Below are 23,306 nucleotides of genomic sequence, written 5' to 3'. Positions count from 1 at the left end.
TCAAGGGTTACACGTGGAAGATGGAAAAGTATAATTTGAAAAAAAATAAGAACCACTAGTTAAGGCAAGAAATGCTTCGAAAGTTTCTGTCTATGCAATCGGTGAAAACGGCCATTTATACTGGGATGAGCTTAGACCTATAGTTAGGAAATTGGAACTGCAATAATGCTCAACAGAGCTACTAGAACTAAAAGTCTCATTATGTGACATATTTTCATTGTTGAAGGCTTTTGTTTAGAAGTTAAGATATCACTTACACATCTCTCAAAATGTTTCACAAAGCTATGAAACGTGAACAGTTCGTATGACACTTGCATTTTCGTAAATGGACTGTTGGTACAAGCATGAGTATGTTGTCACATTCCAAACTATACTGTATGTTTCAGGTTTTTTAAAAGAGTTTCTGTTTTCTCCAATTTCAAGTCTTGGTTTTCTCCTGGTGTTCTCTTTGATGGCATTTGTAGCTTTTCACTGTCTTCCATATATGATTCACTTCAAATAAATTTTCACTTCAGTGAATACACTTTCACTTCACTATGAAACAAAGCACTAACATATTTTTAAAACAAAATCTTATTACACCTGCAGAGATTGAAAAAAAAAAATTTTCACTGGTCTTGCAATTTTCTACAATACAATGGAGCCGTAATTCTCTGTTAATGACTTTACTAAACTTGAATACAAATTAAAATTTTGTAAGCTTCAACATTTTTTTCACTTTTTCATACCAACCATTTTTAACCTGCCTTTGTTCATTGTTAACATTACCAAAGAGCTATCCTTTGTTACATAACACGCAATAAGTAAAAAATTCTAATAAAAATAATTCAAAAAATGTAACGAAAATAAAGCCGCAGAGAATAACAGCAGACGAATGTCTCCTTGCAGCTCACAACAGTAAAATATGGTACAGCAGCCACCTGGTGGCCGAAAACGAAAACGGAAGTTCTAATATGGTATCGAAACTTCACGACTGTTTTTCCTCTATTAGGAGGACCGAAGACGCCGAAATCCCGATAATTTACCTAGCGGTAATAGCTAATGGCTATCACTCCTATGGTTTCAGTTAATGGCAAATGTGAACTAAAACAGATGAAGTGAAAAAATCTGGCCTACGTGGACGTGGAGGCGCTGGTTTTCCAAGCGGCATGAAATGGATCTTCATGAATAAAGAGATAAAAAACATCTTCATTATACTCGTCTTACGTGTTCATTTGCATAACGACTGATCTGGACCCATTGCAGAGGTCAAAACGATCACCACGCGATATCTTCGACCTTTTGACATTTACGTTTCATTTCTCACTTATTTATTCAGGATGTAGATTGCTCGCTAAAACATTCTGTCGACGACGTCGATATCTAACCAGAAATCTAGAATGTCAATTCGTCAAATAGTCGGGAAAAATAACGGTTTTTTCCTAGCAGACGTTTGAAACAGCTTTTACGCCATCTAACGGTTGGTTTAACAACGTGTGTCACGAACGTCGACCGTTGCAGTCGACGGTCGCCTCCAACAGTCTCCAACAATTCACGGTCTGGCAAGGAGTGAATTTTTTTTTCGTCAAAGAGTGAATTTTATTTTCGTCAAAGAGTGAATTTTATTTTCGTCATGGCTTTAACAAAGTTGAGCCTGTTTACGAGACCAAATCTAAGTAAGTTCTTCATGTCATTAATGTCTCAAAGCAAAAATTCTTAAGATAATCGGTAACGCATTAAATTGTAATTTTGTCCTGAAGCTATGCATAACTTCATGTACCTTTACGTGATGGATGTTTACCCGTAAATTACTTAATTTCAGGTGTGCAGTCATTGATGTTTCAACTCGATACAATACTACCGCTACTGCCCCTCCTGCTAAGGTAAAAAAAGAAACAACATTGATGAAAAATGTTATCCAAGTTTACCATTCACCATGACTTTTGCTTTTGTCAGAATGCAGACAAAATTTGGGCCACCTAAAGATGATGACCGTATCTTCACCAACCTTTATGGTTGCCATGATTGGAAATTGCAAGGAGCCCTGAAAAGAGGTGACTAGTACAAAATGAAAGGAATCTTATTGAAAGGAGTTGATTGGATTCTGAGTAAGCAAACTAAAGTTCTTGTTAGAAATTTTATAGAATGTCATAACGTAAACTGGTGAATATGAACCAAGTAAGAGAATTTATGTTGTTAAGAGTTGGTTTCAATTAATGGCAATGTAAACTAAAACAGATGAAGTGAAGAAATCTGGTCTTCGTGGACGTGGAGGAGCCGGATTTCCTAGTGGCATGAAATGGAGTTTCATGAACAAACCTTCTGACGGTCGACCCCGATACCTTGTTGTCAACGCTGATGAAGGCGAGCCAGGAACGTGCAAAGATCGTGAGATTATGCGTCACGATCCTCACAAGCTTATCGAAGGATGCCTCATCGCCGGTCGGGCCATGGGAGCCCGTGCTGCATATATCTACATTCGTGGAGAGTTTTACAATGAAGGAACTAATGGTACTGGTCGCAATCCATGAGGCCTATAAGCAAGGATGAATTGGCAAAATATGATTTTGATGTCTTTGTTCATCGTGGTGCAGGTATGTTCCCAAAATAGCTACAGCAACGATAAGTTTCTAAAACTGGTCTGTTACAGGTGCCTACATTTGCGGTAAGGAAACTGCGTTGATTGAATCTTTGGAAGGCAAGCAAGGCAAGCCACGTCTGAAGCCCCCTTTCCCAACCGATATTGGTCTTTTTGGTTGCCCCACTACCGTCGCCAACGTAGAAACGGTGGCGGTCGCCCCGGTACGCAGCTTGTCATAAATTCTTATAATTGCATATGAACTCATTCGGAAAACCTATTTAGACGATTTGTCGGCGAGGTGGGGATTGGTTTGTGGGCTTTGGCCGTCCCAGGAACTTGGGGACGAAGCTTTTTAACATCTCGGGTCATGTCAACAATCCCTGCACTGTCGAAGAAGAAATGTCTATCCCACTGAGAGAGTTAATCGAGCGTCACGCTCGTGGAGTGGTTGGTGGATGGGACAATCTGTTAGCTGTTATCCCAGGAGGAAGCTCCACACCCATGATTCCTCGGAAGTATGTTGAACAAAAAGCCGCCGTTCGTCAGTCATAGTTCTACAAATATTTTCTTTAGAGTTTGCGATGATGTGTTGATGGATTTTGACGCCCTCGTAGCTGCGCAAACTGGTTTAGGCACAGCTGCCCTAATTGTGATGAACAAGCCGACTGACGTCATCCGAGCCATCGCTCGTCTTATTGAATTTTACAATCACGAATCTTGTGGCCAGTGCACACCTTGTCGCGAAGGTACCGGATGGATGAACAAAATCATGTATCGATTTGGTAAGAATGTAGCAAAATAATTATAAAATGTTATCTATTTATTTGTTTTTTCTAATCGCTTTCTGTATCAATGGATTTCAATTTTTCGTAGTTGAGGGTAACGCCAAACCAGAAGAAATCGACATGTTGTGGGAACTGAGCAAACAAATTGAGGGTCATACAATTTGCGCTCTTGGAGACGGTGCGGCCTGGCCCGTTCAAGGTCTCATCCGGCACTTCCGCCCCGAAATCGAAGCTCGAATGAAGAGTTTTGCCGAACGTCAGCAGTTTCAAAAGGTTGCTGCTTGAAATATTGTATAAAATAAATGGGAGAAAAGTAGAAGCTGTTTTAGAAACCATAGGTTCATATGAACCTAGTGAACGTCAGCCATGGTTCAACCACATAAGAATGTCTTGATTGAAGAAAACTATCATCAATGTTAATGTCAATTTAGGATGGATACAATATAATTAAAGGAACTACCTGATGCTTTGGTGCATTTTCTCATAGTCGGCTGAAATATATCATACTGGTTGATTATGCAGTGCATGAATGAAGATCAAAGATTCTACCATGGCATAAAAGTTAAGAGATACTACGTTACTCCTATTGCTGCTGTTGTTGCAAATACTGTTATTTTCAAGAACAAAGTCTGCAGAACTCCACCACAATAGTCTCTTAACAGGGAAGGAAACTTCGAACCGATACGGCGCCCTTGTCATCAGCATCGATCCCTGAATTATGAAACAAGACAAGAGAAGAAGGTTAAAAAAATAATGATTAGAATATTTTTACCCCTGAGCTACAAGGCTGTGTATTATCAAGGCAGTATAATGGTAACTGGGTGAAATTCCGGCCGACCCCTTCACCAAAGCAAACATGAAAAGGAAGTTTTACCGTTAAATCTCACTACCCACAATCACAGGAAACAAAAACTAACTCAGCAAAGTCGCAGTTTGTTGATGCCGTCTAACGTTAAGGGCCTGTTGGTGTTGCAATGCCGCTGTTGTTGCAGTGCAATGTCAAAATAAAAAAAATACTTTTGTGTTTGTAAACTTCTGTTGTTTGACGTTTTTCAGTGCCTGTTGTTCCAGTGCCTGTTTTTGCAGTGCCTGTTGGTGTTGCATTGCATGCTGTTGATGGCATGAAAAGAAAAAGAAAACAATAGCAGGCGAAAACGTAGAACACAACATCGTTGGAAAGTGCCACCTGATGGCCGAAAACGGAAGTTCCCGAACTTTATCGTCAATGCACGACTGTTTTTCCTCTATTAGGAGGACCGAAGACGCCGAAATCCCGATATTTTACCTGGCGAGGATAACCGAAGATATTAAGCGGCGAAAAACGCGATTGCTGCCGCTCCAACGGGAAGTATTAGCCGTACATTTTAAGTAGACTAAATTCCAATGAGCAATATTTAAAAATTTTTTTTTTTTTTCCTAGGTATGGGCCTAGGCCGCAGCATTAATGCTGCGGCAATGGGGCTAGTCTCAAGACGAACCTGCGCGCTTCAGGTGAGACTGGCTGCAGCATGCCCAAGCCAGGCTTTGCCTGGTCTGCAATGTGTTCTTGAGTATAAATTGCCCAAATGGTGGCCTGCTTGCTCACGCAGGCCATCCCACTCCCTATTGACGGGGAAGCGAGTGGCGGGAGAGCCGAGCCAAGGCGGACTATGAGCAATTTGAATTAAAGTCCGCCGGATGGTGTACAGACTGCACGGGCAAGGGCTTATTGGCCTTCTCAAGAATGAACAGTCGCGCATGGCCTGAGCGCCATGCGGAATGCATTACAACAATCGTCTACCTGAATTTGAAAAGTAGCAAAGTCAAATTGCTGAACTACCTAACCAGTAGCTAGGCAGACCTCTCCTACTTACCATATTCAAACTCATATTTCAGACAACCTATTTACAAGCCAACAAGAAAATGTGTGTACCTGTGAGAAGAGAAGAGTTTTTCGATAGACCTGGGCCTGGGAATGTGGATGAGGTGGTGATGGAGGCGCTTAGGTATTTCATGGAGGCTTTGGATGAGGAATTGGCTGAGGATCGGGATAGGGAGGAGGATTTGGCTGAGGATCGGGATAGGGAGGAGGATTTGGCTGAGGATCGGGATAGGGAGGAGGATTTGGCTGAGGATCGGGATAGGGAGGAGGATTTGGCTGAGGATGGGGATGCGGATGCGGAGGTGGAGAAGGAGGAAGACGAGGAAACTTGGAATAGGGCTTGGGCTGAGTTTTTATATACTCCTTATCCTGTGGATGTGGATGAGGAAGAGATAGAGGCGCTTGAGGCTTTGCTTGACGCTTTGAGTGAGAAATTACCTGAGGAAGGGGATGAGGAGGTGGAGGAAGAAGAAGAGGAGGAGGAGGAAGAAGAGAAGGAGGAGGAAGAGGAGGAGGAGGAGGAAGAACCGGTGGATGAACAAGCGGAGAGGGGTAAAGCTTTGGCTAAGGCTTGGCTTGAGATTGGGGCTGGGGATGAGAATATGGATGAGAAGGAGGAGATTGAAGCTATGTATGAGGCTTGGATTGAGATTGTGGTTAAGCCTAGACGAGCAAATAAGACTAACTAACGATACTAATTTGCCTAAGACTACAGCAACGGTTGTTTCAGAGACACATCTCAATCCTGGACCGTCCCAACTAGTTGCTAAACGCAAGCGGGAGGAAGATGCTCCAGCGACTCTTCCTGACGGGAAACGTTCAAGAAAATGAAGTTCTCCTTTGATTACCCTAAATTAGTAAAAGCGTGTATTGGCAAAATTGTGTGAATGTCTGTGTGAATGTGTGTGTGCAAATGAGTGTATCATTGGTATGAATAATCTTTTCAAAATTCTTGTTGTGAATGTTGTTTGTATATATCACAGTTTGGTTCTAGTTTCAAAATGCACTGCTTTAAACCTCCTAACAAAATTGTCTTGTCTTTTTCTGTGGGGGTGGGGGGCGAAGAGTGGTTAGAAAGCAGTTGTAGGCTGTTACTATTTCAAACAGAAAAGTACGGTCCAATATTAGACGAAGAATTTGCAGTGAATAAAGGTCGAGTCAAGGCAATTGCCTTTAAAATCAAACAGGCTAAGAGAACTTGTGTGCATATTGACTAGAGGTATTTAATGTCCTAATATTGCCAAATAGACTACAAAGAGAATCGATGCAGATGATGAATCTGTTGATGACAACCTGTCAGCAAGGATTTTGAAACAAGTTCAGAGACAAATGCAAAATGTATATTGGGCATTGACATTTTGCTTGTCAGCTGTTATTACTTGCTTACTCTGACGATCACAGCAAGCACGTACTGGCCGGACAAACCGATTCAAAGTGTTCAATATTTTGTATCATCCTGCATATTGTACAATGCATTACAATCGCCATCAGTAGCGTAGCTGAACGAACGAAAGAAAATTGCCATCGCCTGTGCGATAGAGTGACAACAGAAATAAGCTCTGATGGGAAATTTACGTCAAGATAAATGTAAGAGGTTGGCTACTGGCCTAGCCCTCTAACAAACATTGGCAAAAAGAAAACATGCTAGATTGTAAGCAACAAATTTAGCTGTGGGTGATACATTCATCTGCAGTCAACCACTGACTAAATCGAACCACTCATTCTGCATTTAGTTTGCACTTCCCGCACTTCATTGATTGAGTCCGAATGGTTCCGAATCCTGGAACGGATAGCGGCCGACGAGCAGCGTGTAGAGGATGATGCCCAGAGACCAAAGATCAGCTGCACGGCCAGAGTAGCGGGCGCCGCGACTCAACAACACTTCCGGTGTCACGTAAGCCGGATATCCGTGCTTCCGCCAAACGCCGTCGTCCGAATCCGATCGTTCCAGCACAATCGCTTCTTCTAACGATTCCAATCTTAACTTGGACCTTTTTTTAAAATCGAAATCAAAATTAGCTTCTCGAAATTTCACAACTGTTTTTTTTTTTTTTTTTAAGAATTACCTTTGTGGATCGGCAAATACGAAACGTCTGATCTTTAAATCGGTTAGCACGACTCCGTGTTTATGACAATCAAACACTGCCTGTGCGGCTTGGCGAAATAGATTTCTCGCTTCGTTCTCTTTCAATCTGCGCTTCGATCTCAAGTACGAATGTAAATCGCCGTACGAGGCTGGCGAGAGGAGATAGAGCTTTGGCGTGTGCGCATCTCCTTCGGCATGGATGACGTGACAGACGGGCGTCACAACAACGGAATCCCTCAAGCGGTGATGATCCTCTAGCAACGTGGCCGTCGAAGGCGATGTCGAGAATTCGCGGCAAAAGTAGGTCTCTTCTGTGACCGTGTCGATGCAGCGACGCAGTGGTTGACTTTGAGGAGACACGGCACCTTCGATTCATTCCAGCAGTAAATAACGTTCGTTTAACAGAAGGATTTCAGCGGGGCAGACTTCGGGGGCCGCGGCTGGGATTTTGGACAAGAACGTCGGCGGCGAGAGGGGCGTCGGCGGGATGGCTTCAATCACATTTCCATTTGTGGTGTCAGCCGATACGTCGTCTGATTTTTGAATGGCCGTTTGTAATGGTTTCCTTTGGGCCAGCTCGATATTGAGGGGGGGCAGAGTCGGTCGAGCCACTTGCATGGTTGCTAATGGCAAAAGAAACAACTCGGTCGTGGTGGATATTGATGACGCGAGATTCTTTAACAGCGCCACAATAGCCCAGGAAACTGACGATGAAAATGAAAGCTCCAGCTGCAATCAACAAGTAGGCACTTTGAGTGATAACCGCTGGCTGTACCAAATTCTGTGCCAATACAAGAAAAATGTAAGTTTCGAAAGACAGATGGAGGTAGTTGTAATTGCTAGTGATGTCTGTTTTACCTGCACATTTTCAGCTTGAGTAAATTTGATCAGAGTGAGGAAAGAATTCTGGTCGGCGGCTAACCAGATCCCAATTCCTAAAACAGCGGCTCCAGCCCACTACATCCCATAAACAGTTGTATCCATTAGAATCTGGTAACCCAATTACGTCTCTAACGTTCCCATAAAGCCAATACTCACAAAAAGGGCAAAGTTGAACAGACACAGGACGTATTTCACCACGGTAGCTCCGCAATCGAGCGGCATTTTGTTTTGTTTTCTTGCTTAAAGTTTTTCTTCGTGATAAGTCAAGATGAATGCTTTCCAAACGATCTAAATACAGTTCTATATAATCATTTCTATAACAAATATTTTCTCGTTTCACGTGTAAGAACACACAAACAAATGCCAAGGAGATGGTTAAATTTCTATGCACACAATTCAAAACCCAAAATATTATCGAAAACTTGGAAGTCGATGAAAAGGCATACAGCACAAGAAAACTGAAGTTGCCAAAGTACTAGCTGAGAATATCCTGTTTGTGTGCACACATCCACCTAAAACGAGACTGTTGCTTCGAAAAAGGAAAATAAAATAAAAATAAAACGAAAATGCTGTAGGGTATAGGAGAACGCAAACGCCCCTTTTCCTATTTGCACGACACCTAGCGTTGCGGCCAATTTCATTGTGCCGACAATTGTTTGAGACCTTTTTTAATGATTTCCTCCATCGTTTTAGGTGTGAAAACGAAAAAATTGTCTGGGCAAAAAACTAGAAATAGACAGTAAAAAAAACTTTCTGGGATAGCTCGAAAACTTTTAGAGTCTAAAACCTCCAATTTTTTCTAAAAATGTAGAACCCTAATTCCCGTTAGCTCAAATTTTTTAAACGAAATCTCTTGCTTACTTTAAGTGGTAGAATTTTTGTTTCAATTGCCGCGTGTTCCAATTGCGCCCTACCTCCCCTATTATTATTATACCTGTATCGCCTTTCAACGTTCCTTCGAATTGTGCAATCTTGTAGTTCAAAATTAGCCGATGTTGATATCCACGGAGTGTCATTTGGGTTTCGCGCCACATGTATGGGAATCTGAAGTCGTTGGTTAATAGTTGGTCTTTCTCGATTGTTGCGCAGCGATCTACTTTCTATCCCGTCAAGACCAGTTCCTTCGTTGATGTCCCGTTCCTGAAAATTCGGTAAAGGAAAGGATAGCTCGGCCAATCTCCCGGGAGCGTTTGCTCCTAACTTGACAACTCGATGCAAGTCTTGTTCGTCCGGCACCTCCCATAATTCAAGCTAAAGGAAAGGATAGCTCGTCAAGACCAGTTCCTTCGTTGATGTCCCGTTCTTGTTCGTCCGGCAAAATTGCCCACATAATTCAAGCTATAGTCGTCCATGAATTCATGCAAATCGTAAGGCTAAAAATCTCGGATTGGATTCGACGTAACACCAGTAGTATTCTTTTCCGACATGCTTGGCGCACGGATGTCCCGAATCGCGTTAGTCCCACTTCCGGTGAGCAATAGTCCCAATTATCAAGCTAGTCGTAAGCCGATCCACGCCTGCAACAGTAATAGTCCGACCCATCTTTAGTGCAAGGTCCTGAAATGAAAAATCGCTTTTTGTAAATTTTTTTATTCCATTAAACACGTTTTATACATTCTTCATGAACGTATAACAGTCTACGTTTAAAGTTACCTATGCAATATTCTCCTAGGCTGCCGAATCCTAGTCGAACTTGGTTCACAATAGTCCCAGCTCGTGTGCGTCCAGCACCAGGTGTAAGTTCCTTGCGTTTTATATTTGCTCGTGCATCAGACTTCTAGTTGGGTATTCGTTAACACGGGTTTTCCATTCCCTAGTACCCTTGCTGGATTACATTTTTCAACATTTTTCCTCAAAAAAAAAATATCCGTTTTATGTGCATTCTTAACTCGACTAGTTTTCAAAGAAATCGTCCCAACCAAATCTACCACGGTTGCAACAAGTTAGTAGGCTAGTACAGGTGTAACAGTCCAATCTGAAGTTTTGCAAACATGGCGATCTACAAACTTTTCCAGCTGGCGGTGACAAAATAGCGCCAGTGAAGCGAATGCTAAAAGAACAGCTACCCTCCTTTCTTCCTTTAAAAAAAAAATATAGTAATGACAGAATTCTTAAGATATGCATCTTTATGTTTGTCTTGAACTAGTATCAAGCGTTTTCCCTCTTCTATGAAATTGAACGATGAATTGAAACGAATGCAAGGCTATTGAAATTAAATAAAATAGCAGGCGTTTAATCCACAATGTTGGAATATATTTTCTCGACTAAGACAAGAGTAATGGAAAATGACAAATGAAAAAGCGAGCGAATTTGTTTTACCATACATCGCCGTGAAAGAAGGGGAAAAAGCGCAAAATAGGGTGAATAAGATAAACGGTAGCGCACGATAAAGCGTGACGAAACATTTTTTTTTCATTTTTAATGTCAAAAAATGAATTTCGTAAGAAATCGTTTAATGCACTTTTTGTTTTAATTTTCAATCTGTTTTCGAAAATACACGTATTTTTCAGATTGTTTAGTTGTATATTTCTGTTATTATACGATAACTGATGCCACCAGCTTCTTGCTCTTCATCTTCATCGTCTTTGTATCAAGTACACGATAAACATTAATAAAAAAACATTAATAATTAATTAATTAATTATTTAAACATTAGTAACTACATTGCAGATAGTATTCTAAATGATGATATGCACGTTAAGTGAAGTAAAACTGCATTTCTTCTATTTACCGAGAAGCAGTATAATCGCGGATATTCAGTATAACACTATAGGAAAAATGCTACGGATACCATACGATGAGGTACTTCTTTCTTAGATGCGGTTTGGTTGAGCAGAAGGTAAAAAGAAACTTTTTTCTTCTTTTCAGTTTCATGAGCAACAAATTTGTAAAGGAAAAAAAGTAAAATAAATGATAAAACAGAAGTAGGATCGATTTAGAAATCTAAACCGTCGTTGTTTAGACATTTAAAAATTTAAATATTTGTTAAGGCAAGAAAGGCTGCGGTGCAATAGATTGCACCAGGACTAGGGTCCGTTTTCGGATGGAGTTTGTGTTGACAAACCAGGCGCTGCCGGAGACTAGCAGACGTACCTAATCGCATCACATCTCTTTAAAAAATACAGAATTTTTTGTGTTCAAACTATGAAAAAATCACTTTATGTTTAGACAATAGACGTATGGATAGCTATAAGTAACGGAATATTTCAAATCAGTTCCCAGCCTAATGTCATATTGCTCTATGATCGTTGGTAAATTTGGTGTAGTGATTAAATTAGGGTTATCGTTAGTATTGACATTTTTTTTTTCTTTAGAAAGAAATGTGTCAAAACGAGCATGCCGTCTTGTCCTTTGTCATCCCAGCCAAATGCCTTTTCAAAAGGATCGTTTGGCAATCGTTTCAGCACTAAAAAACACTTAAACAGTACACTTCAAAGCAGCCATGATCTTGGCATAAAGTTTGATCTCCAGTTACTACTTGAACGGCAGTCTTTAAATGAAACATGGAACAAACTAGTGAAAAATGGGATACTAACATCTGATCAGATTAATCTGTTGGTTGAAGCTACCAATAACAAAACAATAAGAAGTCCAAGTGGAAATTTCCCTTGTGCATGCTGTGATGGGGAATGTGAGTTAAAATGTCAAAGCGTGTCCCAAAACTCAATTGGATCTTCATATATTGAGAAACCAGTTATAAAATTTCTCAATGCATGGACATGGAACAAGGATGTTGGTTGGTTTGACTTACATTTATTACATTATTATTTGCCGGTTGAAGATTACTCACCTTTTACTTCTAGGTTTGGGCGATGTAATAGAATGTAGAAAGAATCTCGAGATTCAGTTAGAGGATCTCTGCATCAAATCTTCACAGAGCAGTTTGAATCTTCAAAATTTAACGAAACAGCTCACCCTTTTCCGTCGACACATAGAAGAGGTGAGGAAAGTTCGCCACTCAGAGGATGCAAGAACTCGGGGGATTGGAAATCTGAATAAAAACGAACTGGATAAATCTAATGTTCAGAGAAAATGGTAGTAGTTTTTCCATTTAGTCTTGTTTTCTTTTCACTTGTATTAATAGTGATTGAATGTAAATGCAAGGGTGTATGAAGAAGTAGGCAGCATTTCATCAGAGAAGAGTAAAAATCCTGTGTCATCACCTCACACAATTGTCACCACCTTAACTGAAGTAGGATCTAATGCTGCACTTAATTTTCTATTTGCATTTTTCCGTCGCGCATGGCAATCAGGTATACATCAGATTCTAGTATAGCCGCCAAAACGTTTAACACATTGTTTTGCAATAGGCGAAGACGGAGATGCCTGTTTTGAGTTGCTGATTCATGCACTAGAATCACTTCGCAGTTTACCTCCCGCGTCTATCTTTCGTCTTCTACATCAAAAGGATAATAGCACATATGACCTCTGGTTCAGATTACTCAACAAATCTGTCTCATTTCTGCGTTCCATAATTTTCGAGTACGGATTTTAATTTTTAAAATTTTCCTACCAAGTAAAATTATGAAAACTCCTCGTCTTATTTAGAGAAAGTTCGTGTTCCATTCCTCTACGGGATCGACATGTGGCGCTACAACTTCTTTTAGAAGTCAGCATACAACGTGGAAGCCTCCTCTGTGTTTTACATGCTATACACCTTCTGCTCGAATTATGGGACGTGGAGGAAAGTGGTCAGGTAATTTACCAGTAGCGTTAAGTAGAAAAGATCCTTCTACTAAAGGATTTCCTTTTCTTTTCTGAAGGACAACCGTTCAAATAATCGAGGTCTTGCGATTGCTCCCTTAATTCTGACGCTCCGCCGTTGGAGCGCAGTACAGCAAGAGCAGACGGGGGGTTCCGAAAAATACAGTGATGAAGAATACGCTACTAGTCCATCGGCTTGCCTTCTAAGGCAAGCCAGCTTATCGCCTGAACCAGAAGATGGTGACAAAGACGTCGACGTTGACCTATATCAAGCTGCTGTTCTCATCTTGGCTCATTTGGATCGATTAGCAGCTCCATTTATTCATCCACCACTATCGGTTTTATTTGCAGTTTCACCGAATTTATTTTACGTTTCATGACAATTTACTTTTTCGTGTTCAGGATCGAACAGTCATTGAAAACACTTTAATTCGATTGGATTTAAATGCCTTGACGACGACAGATCGTTACACCGAGGTCCACAAACTTTCAATCACAATCGAACAAATGATCTGCACTGCCCTTGGCCTATTAATTCTATCCAGCGATGGCAAAGTGTACATTATCGGCTACACCGATCCAGAACCGGTCAGTTCGCGTTACGTGAAATTCCGCAGTTTTGCACACGTACTTATAATTTTTTTTCTGTGCATTTAGACTATCCGAATTCTCAAAAGTTTCTCCGCTTTTTCGGTTGCGGAAATTAGTTTTATGGCCGGCGCTTATGTCCGTGTTATCCTAACTAATTTTTCTCCCGCAACGGTAAAATAATTTAATGTTGCATAGCCGTGCTGTTTCAAAAATACATCCGACACTCGTTTAGCCTGGCTTACTCAGCTAGTGGCGCTATTTTATGGAGGGATCAGTATAGCTATTGCCTTTGTCGCTGAATATCTAGGTGGTGTTTTGCAAGCTTCTTTAACCATTTTTGGTGTTGTGGGCGGACCTCTCCTAGCACTATTTACCATAGGAATGTTCTCCACCGCCGTCGAGCAAAAGGTTTATTTATCAATCAAGCCACTGATTCCTAACTTCACTTTAACACAACTTAATTTGCAGGGAGCCCTTACTGGGTTGGTTACTGGACTGGCATTCAGTTTGTGGATTGGATTTGGTGGTCCGAAGCCTCCCATTCCACGTCTTCCTTTAAGAAACGATGGCTGCGCCGAGTTCTTGAACGCAACAATTGATTCCACAACTGAGCAGTACCTTTCAACAATTTCTCCTTCTGCCTTGCCAACAGGAGTCACGCCAGCAGATGATTACTTCCCACTATATCGTGTATCGTTTATGTGGTACGCACCTCTTGGATTTCTTCTGACAGTTCTTGTTGCCCAAGTGGTCAGCCGGATTGTTAGATTAAGCGTTGAAAGGCGAGGCGTATCAGGCCAAAAGATCAATGAAGAATTGCTCAGTCCAATGTTTCCGCAGTGTTTCCGCACTTCTCATCATCTTCCAGATCCCAACTTACTGGTAAAATCATAATATTCATATTTTGATTTTAAAGGGAGGATATTTAATGTTTTGTTTTTGTTGCCTTACGTCGTCGTATTCTAGTTGACTCCTCGTGAAAATTACGAAGAAAAACAGAGCCACGAAGACCAAACTGTATCGAAAATTTGAAGGCCGTTCCGAGCTCAGGAATAATATCTGTTGTAGTCCAAAAAGCTCACCGAAAAATCTCGGAAAGAATCTCATCAACTGGAAACCAGTTCACAGTAAATTCATTAAATTTTGGAATCCACGCACAAGTTAAAGATCAACTCCTTTTTTTTAATCTTCAGTGCAATAGTACGTAGAAACGTAAAGTCCTGCGGTTTAATGTGAAATCAAGTGTGACCTTGTAGGGTTAACACTTAAAAGTATCGTTGTTTTAAAATCTTTCGTGTTAATCACCATTTTATGTGGTTAAAGCCGCTTCATCTCCGTGCGTCCTGATCTACATATCAAAATCTGTTCTTTGTTTTGGTAGGCTTTTTTTTGTTTCTAGTTCAATGAATCAGTTACATCATTGTTGTTAATTGTATGTTGAGAATGTTTAGTTTGATGAGAACATTATTACACATCTATTTGTTGTTAAATTTCCTCTTAAGTGGTGGACAAGTATCCCCTTCATTTTCAAGGAGAAAAGTAGAAGCTGTTTTAGAAACCACAGGTTCATAACTACTGAAGGTCAGCCATGGTTCAGCCACCTAAGAATGTCTTGATTAGAAAAAAATATCTTCAATGTAAATGGCAATTTAGGACAGATACCATATAATTAAGGAACTACCTAATGCTTTTGTGCATTCTCTCATAGTCAGGTGACATATATCATACTGGATGATTATGCAGTGGATGAATAAAGATCAAAACTTCTACTGTGGCATAAAAGTTCAGATGTACTATGATGCTTGATGTTGCTGAGTTTGTTATCGCTGCTGCTGCTGCTGTTGTTGCTGCACATACTAGGATGCTTATTGCATTAATCCTCTGCAGCTCTGGCTCTATTGTCCCGTTAGTCATGGATCGAACAGATATGGCGCCCTTGTGGATGGTTCGCTAGAACTGTAACAAAATTCAAACATTAGCACAACAAGATAACTATTAAATTTAACATTTCTAAGATTTGTGTTTCATACAACTTATTAGAAAATATCAAGGGAGTGGCGAATACAATTGTAAACAAAGCCAAAATAGGACCACTCATCCTCCACCAAAGCAAACATGAAAAGGAAGTTTTACCGTTAAATCTCACTACCCACAATCACAGGAAACAAAAACTAACTCGGCAAAGAACAATGCAGCAGCCAATACTGCTACTCCTGTCTATACGTAAGGGCATGGCTTTGCTGCGTTAAATGATCTATGTAAAAAGTTGAAACGCTTTTTAGTTTAGACACATGTCAAAATAAAAAAATACAACCTTTTGTGTTACGACGTTTTTCACGATTGGTAAGACAGCCGTTCCAACTAACGCTTCACCAAAGAGGGAAGGCTTGAATTGCAACCACACAATAACATTCCAGTAATTTACTTTTCACATACACGGAATAGAAAATTAATAAACAACGAAAATAAAAAATATACTGAAAATGAAAAAAAAAAAGAAAACAATAGCAGGCGAAAGACACAACACCGTTGGAAAGTGCCGCCTGGTGGCCGAAAACGGAAGTTATAATAATATGTTATCGTAAGTTCACGACTGCTTTTACTATATATAGGAGGACCGAAGACGCCGAAATCCCGGTATTACACCTAGCGGCGATAACCGAAGATATTAAGCGGGAAGAATCGCGATTGCTGCCGCCCTAACGGGAAGTATTAGCCGTACTTTTTCAATAGCTTAATTCCAATGAGCCGTTTTAAAAAACTTTTTTTTCTTTTTCCCTAGGTATGGGCCTAGGCCGCAGCATTAATGCTGCGGCAATGGGGCTATTAGGGGGACCGAAGACGCCAAAATCCCGATATTTTACCTGGTGGTGATAACCGAAGATATTAAGCGGCGAAAAACGCGATTGCTGCCGCTTCAACGGGAAGTATTAGCCGTACATTTTAAGTAGACTAAATTCCAATTAGCAATATTTAAAAAACTTTTTTTTCTTTTTCCGTAGGTATGGGCCTAGGCCGCAGCATTAATGCTGCGGCAATGGGGCTAGTCTCAAGACGAACCTGCGCGCTTCAGGTGAGACTGGCTGCAGCATGCCCAACCCAGGCTTTGCCTGGTCTGCAATGCGTTCTTGAGTATAAATTGCCCAAATGGTGGCCTGCTTGCTCACGCAGGCCATCCCACCCCCTATTGACGGGGAAGCGAGTGGCGGGAGAGCCGAGCCAAGGCGGACTATGAGCAATTTGAATTAAAGTCCGCCGGATGGTGTACAGACTGCACGGGCAAGGGCTTATTGGCCTTTTCAAGAATGAACAGTCGCGCATGGCCTAGGCGCCATGCGGAATGCATTACCAATAATCGTCTTATCTCAGTTTTAAAAGTAGCAAAGTTTAATTGCTGAACTACCTAACCAGTAGCTAGGCAGACCTCTCCTACTCCACAAACTCAAACTCATATTCTATACCTTCGATTAATAAGCTGATAAGAAAATGGCACCCGTTGCACCTCAAATGCGTAAGGTGTTAGCGACCAGTGCGAAAATTGCAAGTCTCCATCGCGCTATGTTCGGCAATAAGGTTCTAAAACCAGCAACGAAACCAGAACCAGAAGCAAAGCAGCTTATTAATAAGCCAATGCCGCTGATTGATACTCCAAAACCTAACGACTTGCCGGCTAAGCGTAAGCGGTATGACGCACCATCACCTTTTGTATATAAGAAACGTTTTGAGGGAACCAATTCAAAAGAAGTCATTCGGCTTCCACCATTATTATCATTAGACGATATAAACAAGTTACAAACTAAGCCGAAACGGGTTGGGCGTATTACTAAGCAAAGGCTCGCTAATGATAATAATGTGGCAAAAACTAAAGTTCCTAATCTCTTGCAGGCACCTGTCATTGATCCAGCGGTAGCGGCCAGAGCCAAGGCGGGCAGTGTTTACGCCAGTCTGTTTGGGGGTAAGCTTCCACTACCAGCAAGAATACCAAAGCAGCTGACTGATAAGCCAAAGCCCTTGGTAGACTGTCATATCCGATCACCATTGCCATCATTGCCGAAATCAGATCCTGGCTTGCCGTGCCAATCACCATCCCGAGAATTACCCAATGACTCGATGGCCAAGCGGAAGCGGGAAGAGGATGCGCAAGCAACCCTTCCTGCGCAGAAGCGCTTCAAGGATCTGAATTTCAAGGACTACAAAGACCCTGTCCGCTTCAAGGCTACAGCTGGACGTTCAGCGGCACAGACCAAGGCGGAGATTAAAAACCTACATAGCAGCCTATTCGAGGGTTTGCTTCCATCCAAGGACCTGACGAGTAGGCCAGTTCCGCTGTCGCAACGTCCGGTTCGACCGCCGCTGCCTAAGACTGACCCAGAATATGGTATGCCCCCATGGTGTCGGCAGAGCTTTTACAACTATAATTATCAATTTTCCTTTTAATAGCCTAAGTTAAGAATAGCTTATATTTCCAAAATTGCGTATGAATGTGTGTGTGCAAGTGTGTGTGCAAGTGTGTAATTTATTTGGTACAAATCATCTAGTCAAAATTACTTGTTGTGTATGTGTGTGTGTATGTGAGAATGAATGTTGTTTGTATGTACCACACTTTGGTTGGAATTTTAAAATGTACAGCTTTAAACACCTTATCAAAATTGTCTTGTGTTTCACTGCTATAGGGCGGGGGTTAAGAAAGTTAGTAAACCAAAAGAAAAAAAACGCACATCTCAATATATTTCTAGTTAAATGAATCCCTTGCAAAAACAGAAGACCAAACTATTTCGCTATTAAAAAGCAACGCATCTCATTTTGTTAAAAGTGCCGCAGCTCTTAGTCAGCAAACGAGCAAATTTTAACTTTAAATAGGTAACGTGTATACATTTAGGTGAGATTCCTAGCGGATTCTCTCCATTCAGAGCGCCGCCCTTTTCGTTTGAGGCAGACGGAAAGACATACTCTTTTGTGGACATTTGCAAAAATCTAGGCTCTTCGCTCTACATTTCTCCACTGGTCACCGTAATTGAATCGATTGCGATTGCCAAATCCTTAGGTAGGGTCAATCAAAGCAGCTGCCATACGGAGATGATGTTATGTTTTTTTCTTTGAATCATGTCTGGATTACGTGGAATTGCAAATGGATAGCCAAAGGGAGTCGCATTGATGTCAGTCAAGAGATGATCGCCATCGGTACTAGCAACATTTTAGGATCGTTTGCGTCATCGTTTCCAGTGACAGGCGCATTTTCACGCACGGTCGTTAATGCCGCCAGCGGCGTCCGCACGCCTTTCGGCGGACTCTACACTGGTAACTGAAAACTTACCTCTTTATTTGAGAGTATTTATTTTAAAGAAAAATCTGTTTTATTCAGGTGCTCTTGCACTTCTGGCCATTACGGTTTTGACGCCTTACTTTTTCTACATTCAAAAAAGCTGCTTGGCAGCGGTCATCAGATCCGCTGTTATTTTCATGGTGGAAGTCAGCTTAGTCAAGATGGTTTGGAAATCAAAAAGTTAGTGAAACGATTTATTTTTTACTACGATCGGAATCCCCCACACGTTGGACTAATTTCAACTGGTTGAAACGCAGCAATTGATTTAGTGCCTTTTGGCTTTACGTTCGTCTTTTGCGTCTTTGTCGGTCTGTCGCAAGGCATTTTGATTGCCAAGGCTATCAATCTTGGCATGCTCTTATACAGCACGGCTCGTCCACGGATTAAAATCCATAAAATCAAGGTAAAAAAAAAAATTCATACTGGTGGAATGAAGAATTCAAATGTTTTCTTATCTGTCTGTAAATATTTTGTTTCAAAAAAAAAAAGAACCCAGTGACCGAGTATCTTCTTATCATACCGCATCGCAGTTTAGTGTTCACCGCCATGGAATAGTTCATGTCCAGCGTACGAAAAGCTTCGGCGCTATATCCTGGTATTATCGTAGTGATCGACATGAGCCACGTCTCCGCAGCGGATTTTACCACGGCTTACGTAAAATGACACTTAAAAAAAATGATATAATCATTCTCCTAACCAAACCCAAATGTCGTTTATACACAGGGCTTTGACAACATGATCAAGAGGCTACAGAAACACGGGCACAAACTCATTTTGACCCGACTCAAACCTGAAGTTTTGCTCATTTTGTCCCGTATGGGGTGTGATTTTCACATCCTCAACGAAGGTGAAGATATGCAAATTTTGCTCAGGGATATTTCTACACGTGATGTATGTATATCTGTTGACCCATTGTCAAACAAAAACCCTCCCGTGGCAGAGCACACGTCGCTAGAGTTCTCTTCGAGCGTCGATGGAAATAGCGGGACGGACCAAGTACAGCCCGTCGTACGAGTTGATAATCACGACGCAGCGCTGTGAATTGTTCTTTAAATATTTTGCCGTCTTCGTCTGCTATCTGTGTCGAACTTATTAATATCCAATTATCCCAACAAACGAGTGTCAACATTGTGTAGAAACTGCACACGCAGCGTGAAATTTGCTTATCTCGTGAGTAAATATAAAAACGGAAACCCCCACCCCCCAAGCTTGATGTGGTGCGCATAATACGAAACAACGATAGCATCACATACATCAACCTTGGCAGCATGACGTCTATCTTGTTTCCGATAACTTCCGTCTTTCGAATTCGTCTCGTTTGTTTTCGATTTTCATGTTTCTTATCTTTTATTTTCAAAATCATCGTGACGGAAGGAATGAAACGAATAGAGTTAGCTTTTCGCGATATGTAACGCTGCACGAAAATAACACAAAAGAAGGGCAAAAAAAAACGAACTTCAGGTGAATTTAGAAGGAAATGGCCGTGAAAGGTTAACTTGCAGTATCTTGTGAAATGTGCCGCTGGTGGCCCTCTTGCATAGCTACCAGCTGTATGCCAAATTTCTCGGTACTTTGTCAAGCGAAGGTCGTTTTGAAATGTTGACGACCACTCACCCTGTCGTGAGTGTAATACAATGAAAAAAAGGAAATCTAGATTTTGTGTGCAAGACGAGATAATTGTCCCTGTTGCATGAGTAATAGTCACAATGGTCGTTTCCTGAGTTTCGCCTAAGACACGTAATGGCAGGTGTACTAAGTAAGACACTGTGGAGCTGAATAGGCAGATTACGGTACGTACTGGCGCTTGGGTAACTTGGGTTGAAATACCTCTTGGGAGAAATGCAAAATCAATCTCCTTATTTTTTTTTTCTTTTTCTATTTTGACGGTTGCTTTACCAGGAATGCGCCGTTTTATGGAAGAATGAATATAAATAGTTACATTTTTTCTTCTTTCTAATTATGTATCCCAGAGTGGCACCTGCACCTTAAGAGAAGCTATCATTGTGGGCTCCGTCATTTCGCGATGCTCCATTCCTGTCCTACACTCTGCTGCGGCCATATTAAAGCTAGCTGAAATGAACTACGGTGGATTGAATTCAATTTTCCTGCGGATCTTTTTCGACAAAAAGTACGCTTTGCCGTATCGTGTAGTTGATGCAGCTGTTCACCATTTCTTCACGTGAGTATTTTCTTGTCGAATGCAAACTCGATAAAACTCGTTAGTTAACGTTTTTGAAATTTTTTTTTTTTTTTACAGATTTCAGCTCGATTCAAGGGAAATGCCCGTTTTGTGGCATCAGTCGCTGTTGACGTTTTGTCAGCGATACAAAGCGGAGCGTAGTAGTGAACAGAAAGAGGCATTGCCTCAGCTAATCACTGTTCACAAACACCATACGTTGACACCAGAAATCCGCCGTGAACTGTTGCACTCTGCTTGCAGAGACGAAGAAATGGTTGATTAATACAAGCATAGAGCGATCAATAAATTCGATATCCTACCTTTTAGTCATCGTCTCTACTACACACAAATGTAAAATTCATCCGTTTCTGCGGATAAAACCAGAAGTATGAAAAATAGCGTAAAATTAATGAAAACAATAAATGAAAAACCAGGTAGGTTGGTGTATGTTCTCTATTTCCAAAGCACTTCGGAATGAAAAAGAAACATAAGATCTCTTCGCTATCCCTTCAAAACTGTCAGCCATAAAATTACATTCATATCTTAATGGCTAAGGCTAATATTAGAAATAAAAGGAGAGAGAAGGCACATATGTATGCAAGTTGATGAGAAACAACATCACGAAGAACACGGAATACCGAAAGCAAGCCTTGGAAAAACCAACCCCGCCGTCCTGTGTTCAGATGTTTAAGGGCAAGTGACGTCGCTGCCATTTTTTTTAGTGAAATATAATAATCTGAAGACCAAGACTAAATATCACCAGGCATCGGATATGTTAGCTGCGGGAATTCTGTTGAAATAGAAAAAAAAATTATTATTATTAAAATTAATTATTGACAATCAAAATACAAAAAATGAAAAACATAAACAAAACAAACCCAAATTTGAATGTGTTGCGTGCAGGAAGGACGATGGTTTCTAGGGTTTTCGACACAAGGAGGAAAGAAGACGAAAGGAAAGAAGATTTTTCTCAAATTTTTACATCGGTATTGGTACTTGAGTTCCCTGTATGGGAATCCTGTTATCGATTTTGGATTGCTATGAGTCATTTAACAACACAATATTAATTCACTTACACAGTAGCTTCTGTTAGAATATATTTAACAGGTAGTTTCTTAGTTAAAAACAGAAAAGACTTCCTAATCTACTCAACAAAATGAAACTTAATACTGTGTAAGGAGAAGGGTCACATTGAAGCCTCTTTCTTTCAACATTATGCTTGCAATTTTCATAAATGCAGCAGTCTGCTGTCAATACCATAAGAGCATGGCTTTGTTGTTTTACATGGTCTATGCAAAAAACTGCAACACTTTTTAAATTATTTTCATCAAAACAAAAGAAATACAACGTTTTGTCTTACGGGGTTTTTCACATTTGCCGACGGCTGCTCCAACTCACACTACGCCAAAGAAAAAAGGCTTAAATCCGAACCAACCAATAACATTCTTGTCATTTATCTTCCACATACACGAAATAAAAATTCAATATAAATAAAAAAAACTAGAAAATATACTGAAAATGAAAAGAAAAAGAAAACAATAGCATGCGAAGAACACAACACCGTTGGAAAGTGCCACTTGGTGGCCGAAAACGAAAACGGAAGTTCTAGTATGATATCGAAACTTCACGACTGTTTTTCCTCTATTAGGAGGACCGAAGACGCCGAAATCCCGATATTGCGCCTGGCGGCGATAACCGAAGATATTAAGCGGCGAAAAACGCGATTGCTGCCGCTTCAACGGGAAGTATTAGCCGTACATTTTAAGTAGACTAAATTCCAATTAGCAATATTTAAAAAACTTTTTTTTCTTTTTCCGTAGGTATGGGCCTAGGCTGCAGCATTAATGCTGCGGCAATGGGGCTAGTCTCAAGACGAACCTGCGCGCTTCAGGTGAAACTGGCTGCAGCATGCCCAACTCAGGCTTTGCCTGGTCTGCAATGCGTTCTTGAGTATAAATTGCCCAAATGGTGGCCTGCTTGCTCACGCAGGCCATCCCACCCCCTATTGACGGGGAAGCGAGTGGCGGGAGAGCCGAGCCAAGGCGGACTACGAGCAATTTGAATTAAAGTCCGCCGGATGGTGTACAGACTGCACGGGCAAGGGCTTATTGGCCTTCTCAAGAATGAACAGTCGCGCATGGCCTGAGCGCCATGCGGAATGCATTACATGCAATCGTCTACCTGAATTTGAAAAGTAGCAAAGTTGAATTGCTGAACTATCTAACCAATAGCTAGGCAGACCTCTCCTACTTATCATATTCAAGCTCACAGTCATGTGAGTCTCATGTGGGGGGGAGGATATTAAGGCTAATTTCGCCTAACTTAAAAGAAGTTT

At 41.0% G+C, this 23,306-nt stretch overlaps 3 protein-coding genes, 2 long non-coding RNA genes and 2 pseudogenes across 5 annotated transcripts; 4 read left to right on the top strand and 3 right to left on the bottom strand.

Annotated features, from left to right (window-relative positions):
• Positions 1-1,597: 1,597 nt before the first annotated feature.
• Positions 1,598-3,648, top strand: LOC130702994 (NADH dehydrogenase [ubiquinone] flavoprotein 1, mitochondrial-like; annotated as a pseudogene).
• Positions 3,363-3,927, bottom strand: LOC130703001 (uncharacterized). The gene is made up of 2 exons (XR_009004500.2): positions 3,806-3,927; positions 3,363-3,749 (listed from the first exon to the last, which is right to left on the bottom strand). It is a non-coding gene; the product is annotated as an uncharacterized LOC130703001 (long non-coding RNA).
• Positions 3,928-6,413: 2,486 nt separating this feature from the next.
• Positions 6,414-8,641, bottom strand: LOC130702996 (tribbles homolog 3-like; annotated as a pseudogene).
• Positions 8,642-11,303: 2,662 nt separating this feature from the next.
• LOC130702993 (E3 ubiquitin-protein ligase HERC2-like) lies at positions 11,304-13,662 on the top strand. The gene is made up of 9 exons (XM_057524618.2): positions 11,304-11,425; positions 11,489-11,910; positions 11,978-12,209; positions 12,279-12,427; positions 12,485-12,656; positions 12,723-12,870; positions 12,938-13,216; positions 13,281-13,466; positions 13,536-13,662. Exons 2-9 carry the CDS (start codon positions 11,511-11,513, stop codon positions 13,647-13,649), a joined length of 1,680 nt encoding a protein of 559 aa, XP_057380601.1. The 5' UTR covers positions 11,304-11,425; positions 11,489-11,510; the 3' UTR covers positions 13,650-13,662.
• Positions 13,663-13,850: 188 nt separating this feature from the next.
• On the top strand, positions 13,851-14,899 carry LOC132088005 (putative sodium-dependent multivitamin transporter). The gene is made up of 2 exons (XM_059495450.1): positions 13,851-14,351; positions 14,436-14,899. Exons 1-2 carry the CDS (start codon positions 13,851-13,853, stop codon positions 14,499-14,501), a joined length of 567 nt encoding a protein of 188 aa, XP_059351433.1. The 3' UTR covers positions 14,502-14,899.
• Positions 14,900-20,766: 5,867 nt separating this feature from the next.
• Positions 20,767-21,264, top strand: LOC130703082 (bystin-like). The gene is made up of 2 exons (XM_057524699.2): positions 20,767-20,971; positions 21,050-21,264. The coding sequence occupies exons 1-2, from the start codon at positions 20,868-20,870 to the stop codon at positions 21,252-21,254; spliced, it is 309 nt and encodes a 102-aa protein (XP_057380682.2). The 5' UTR covers positions 20,767-20,867; the 3' UTR covers positions 21,255-21,264.
• Positions 21,265-21,548: 284 nt separating this feature from the next.
• Positions 21,549-21,992, bottom strand: LOC132087977 (uncharacterized). The gene is made up of 2 exons (XR_009421013.1): positions 21,850-21,992; positions 21,549-21,761 (listed from the first exon to the last, which is right to left on the bottom strand). It is a non-coding gene; the product is annotated as an uncharacterized LOC132087977 (long non-coding RNA).
• Between the last annotated feature and the right edge of the window lie 1,314 nt (positions 21,993-23,306).

Source organism: Daphnia carinata, chromosome 5 (genome assembly GCF_022539665.2).
Source record: "Daphnia carinata strain CSIRO-1 chromosome 5, CSIRO_AGI_Dcar_HiC_V3, whole genome shotgun sequence".
Classification (NCBI taxonomy): Eukaryota; Metazoa; Arthropoda; class Branchiopoda; order Diplostraca; family Daphniidae; genus Daphnia; species Daphnia carinata.
This window is presented reverse-complemented; position numbering and strand designations above follow the sequence as displayed.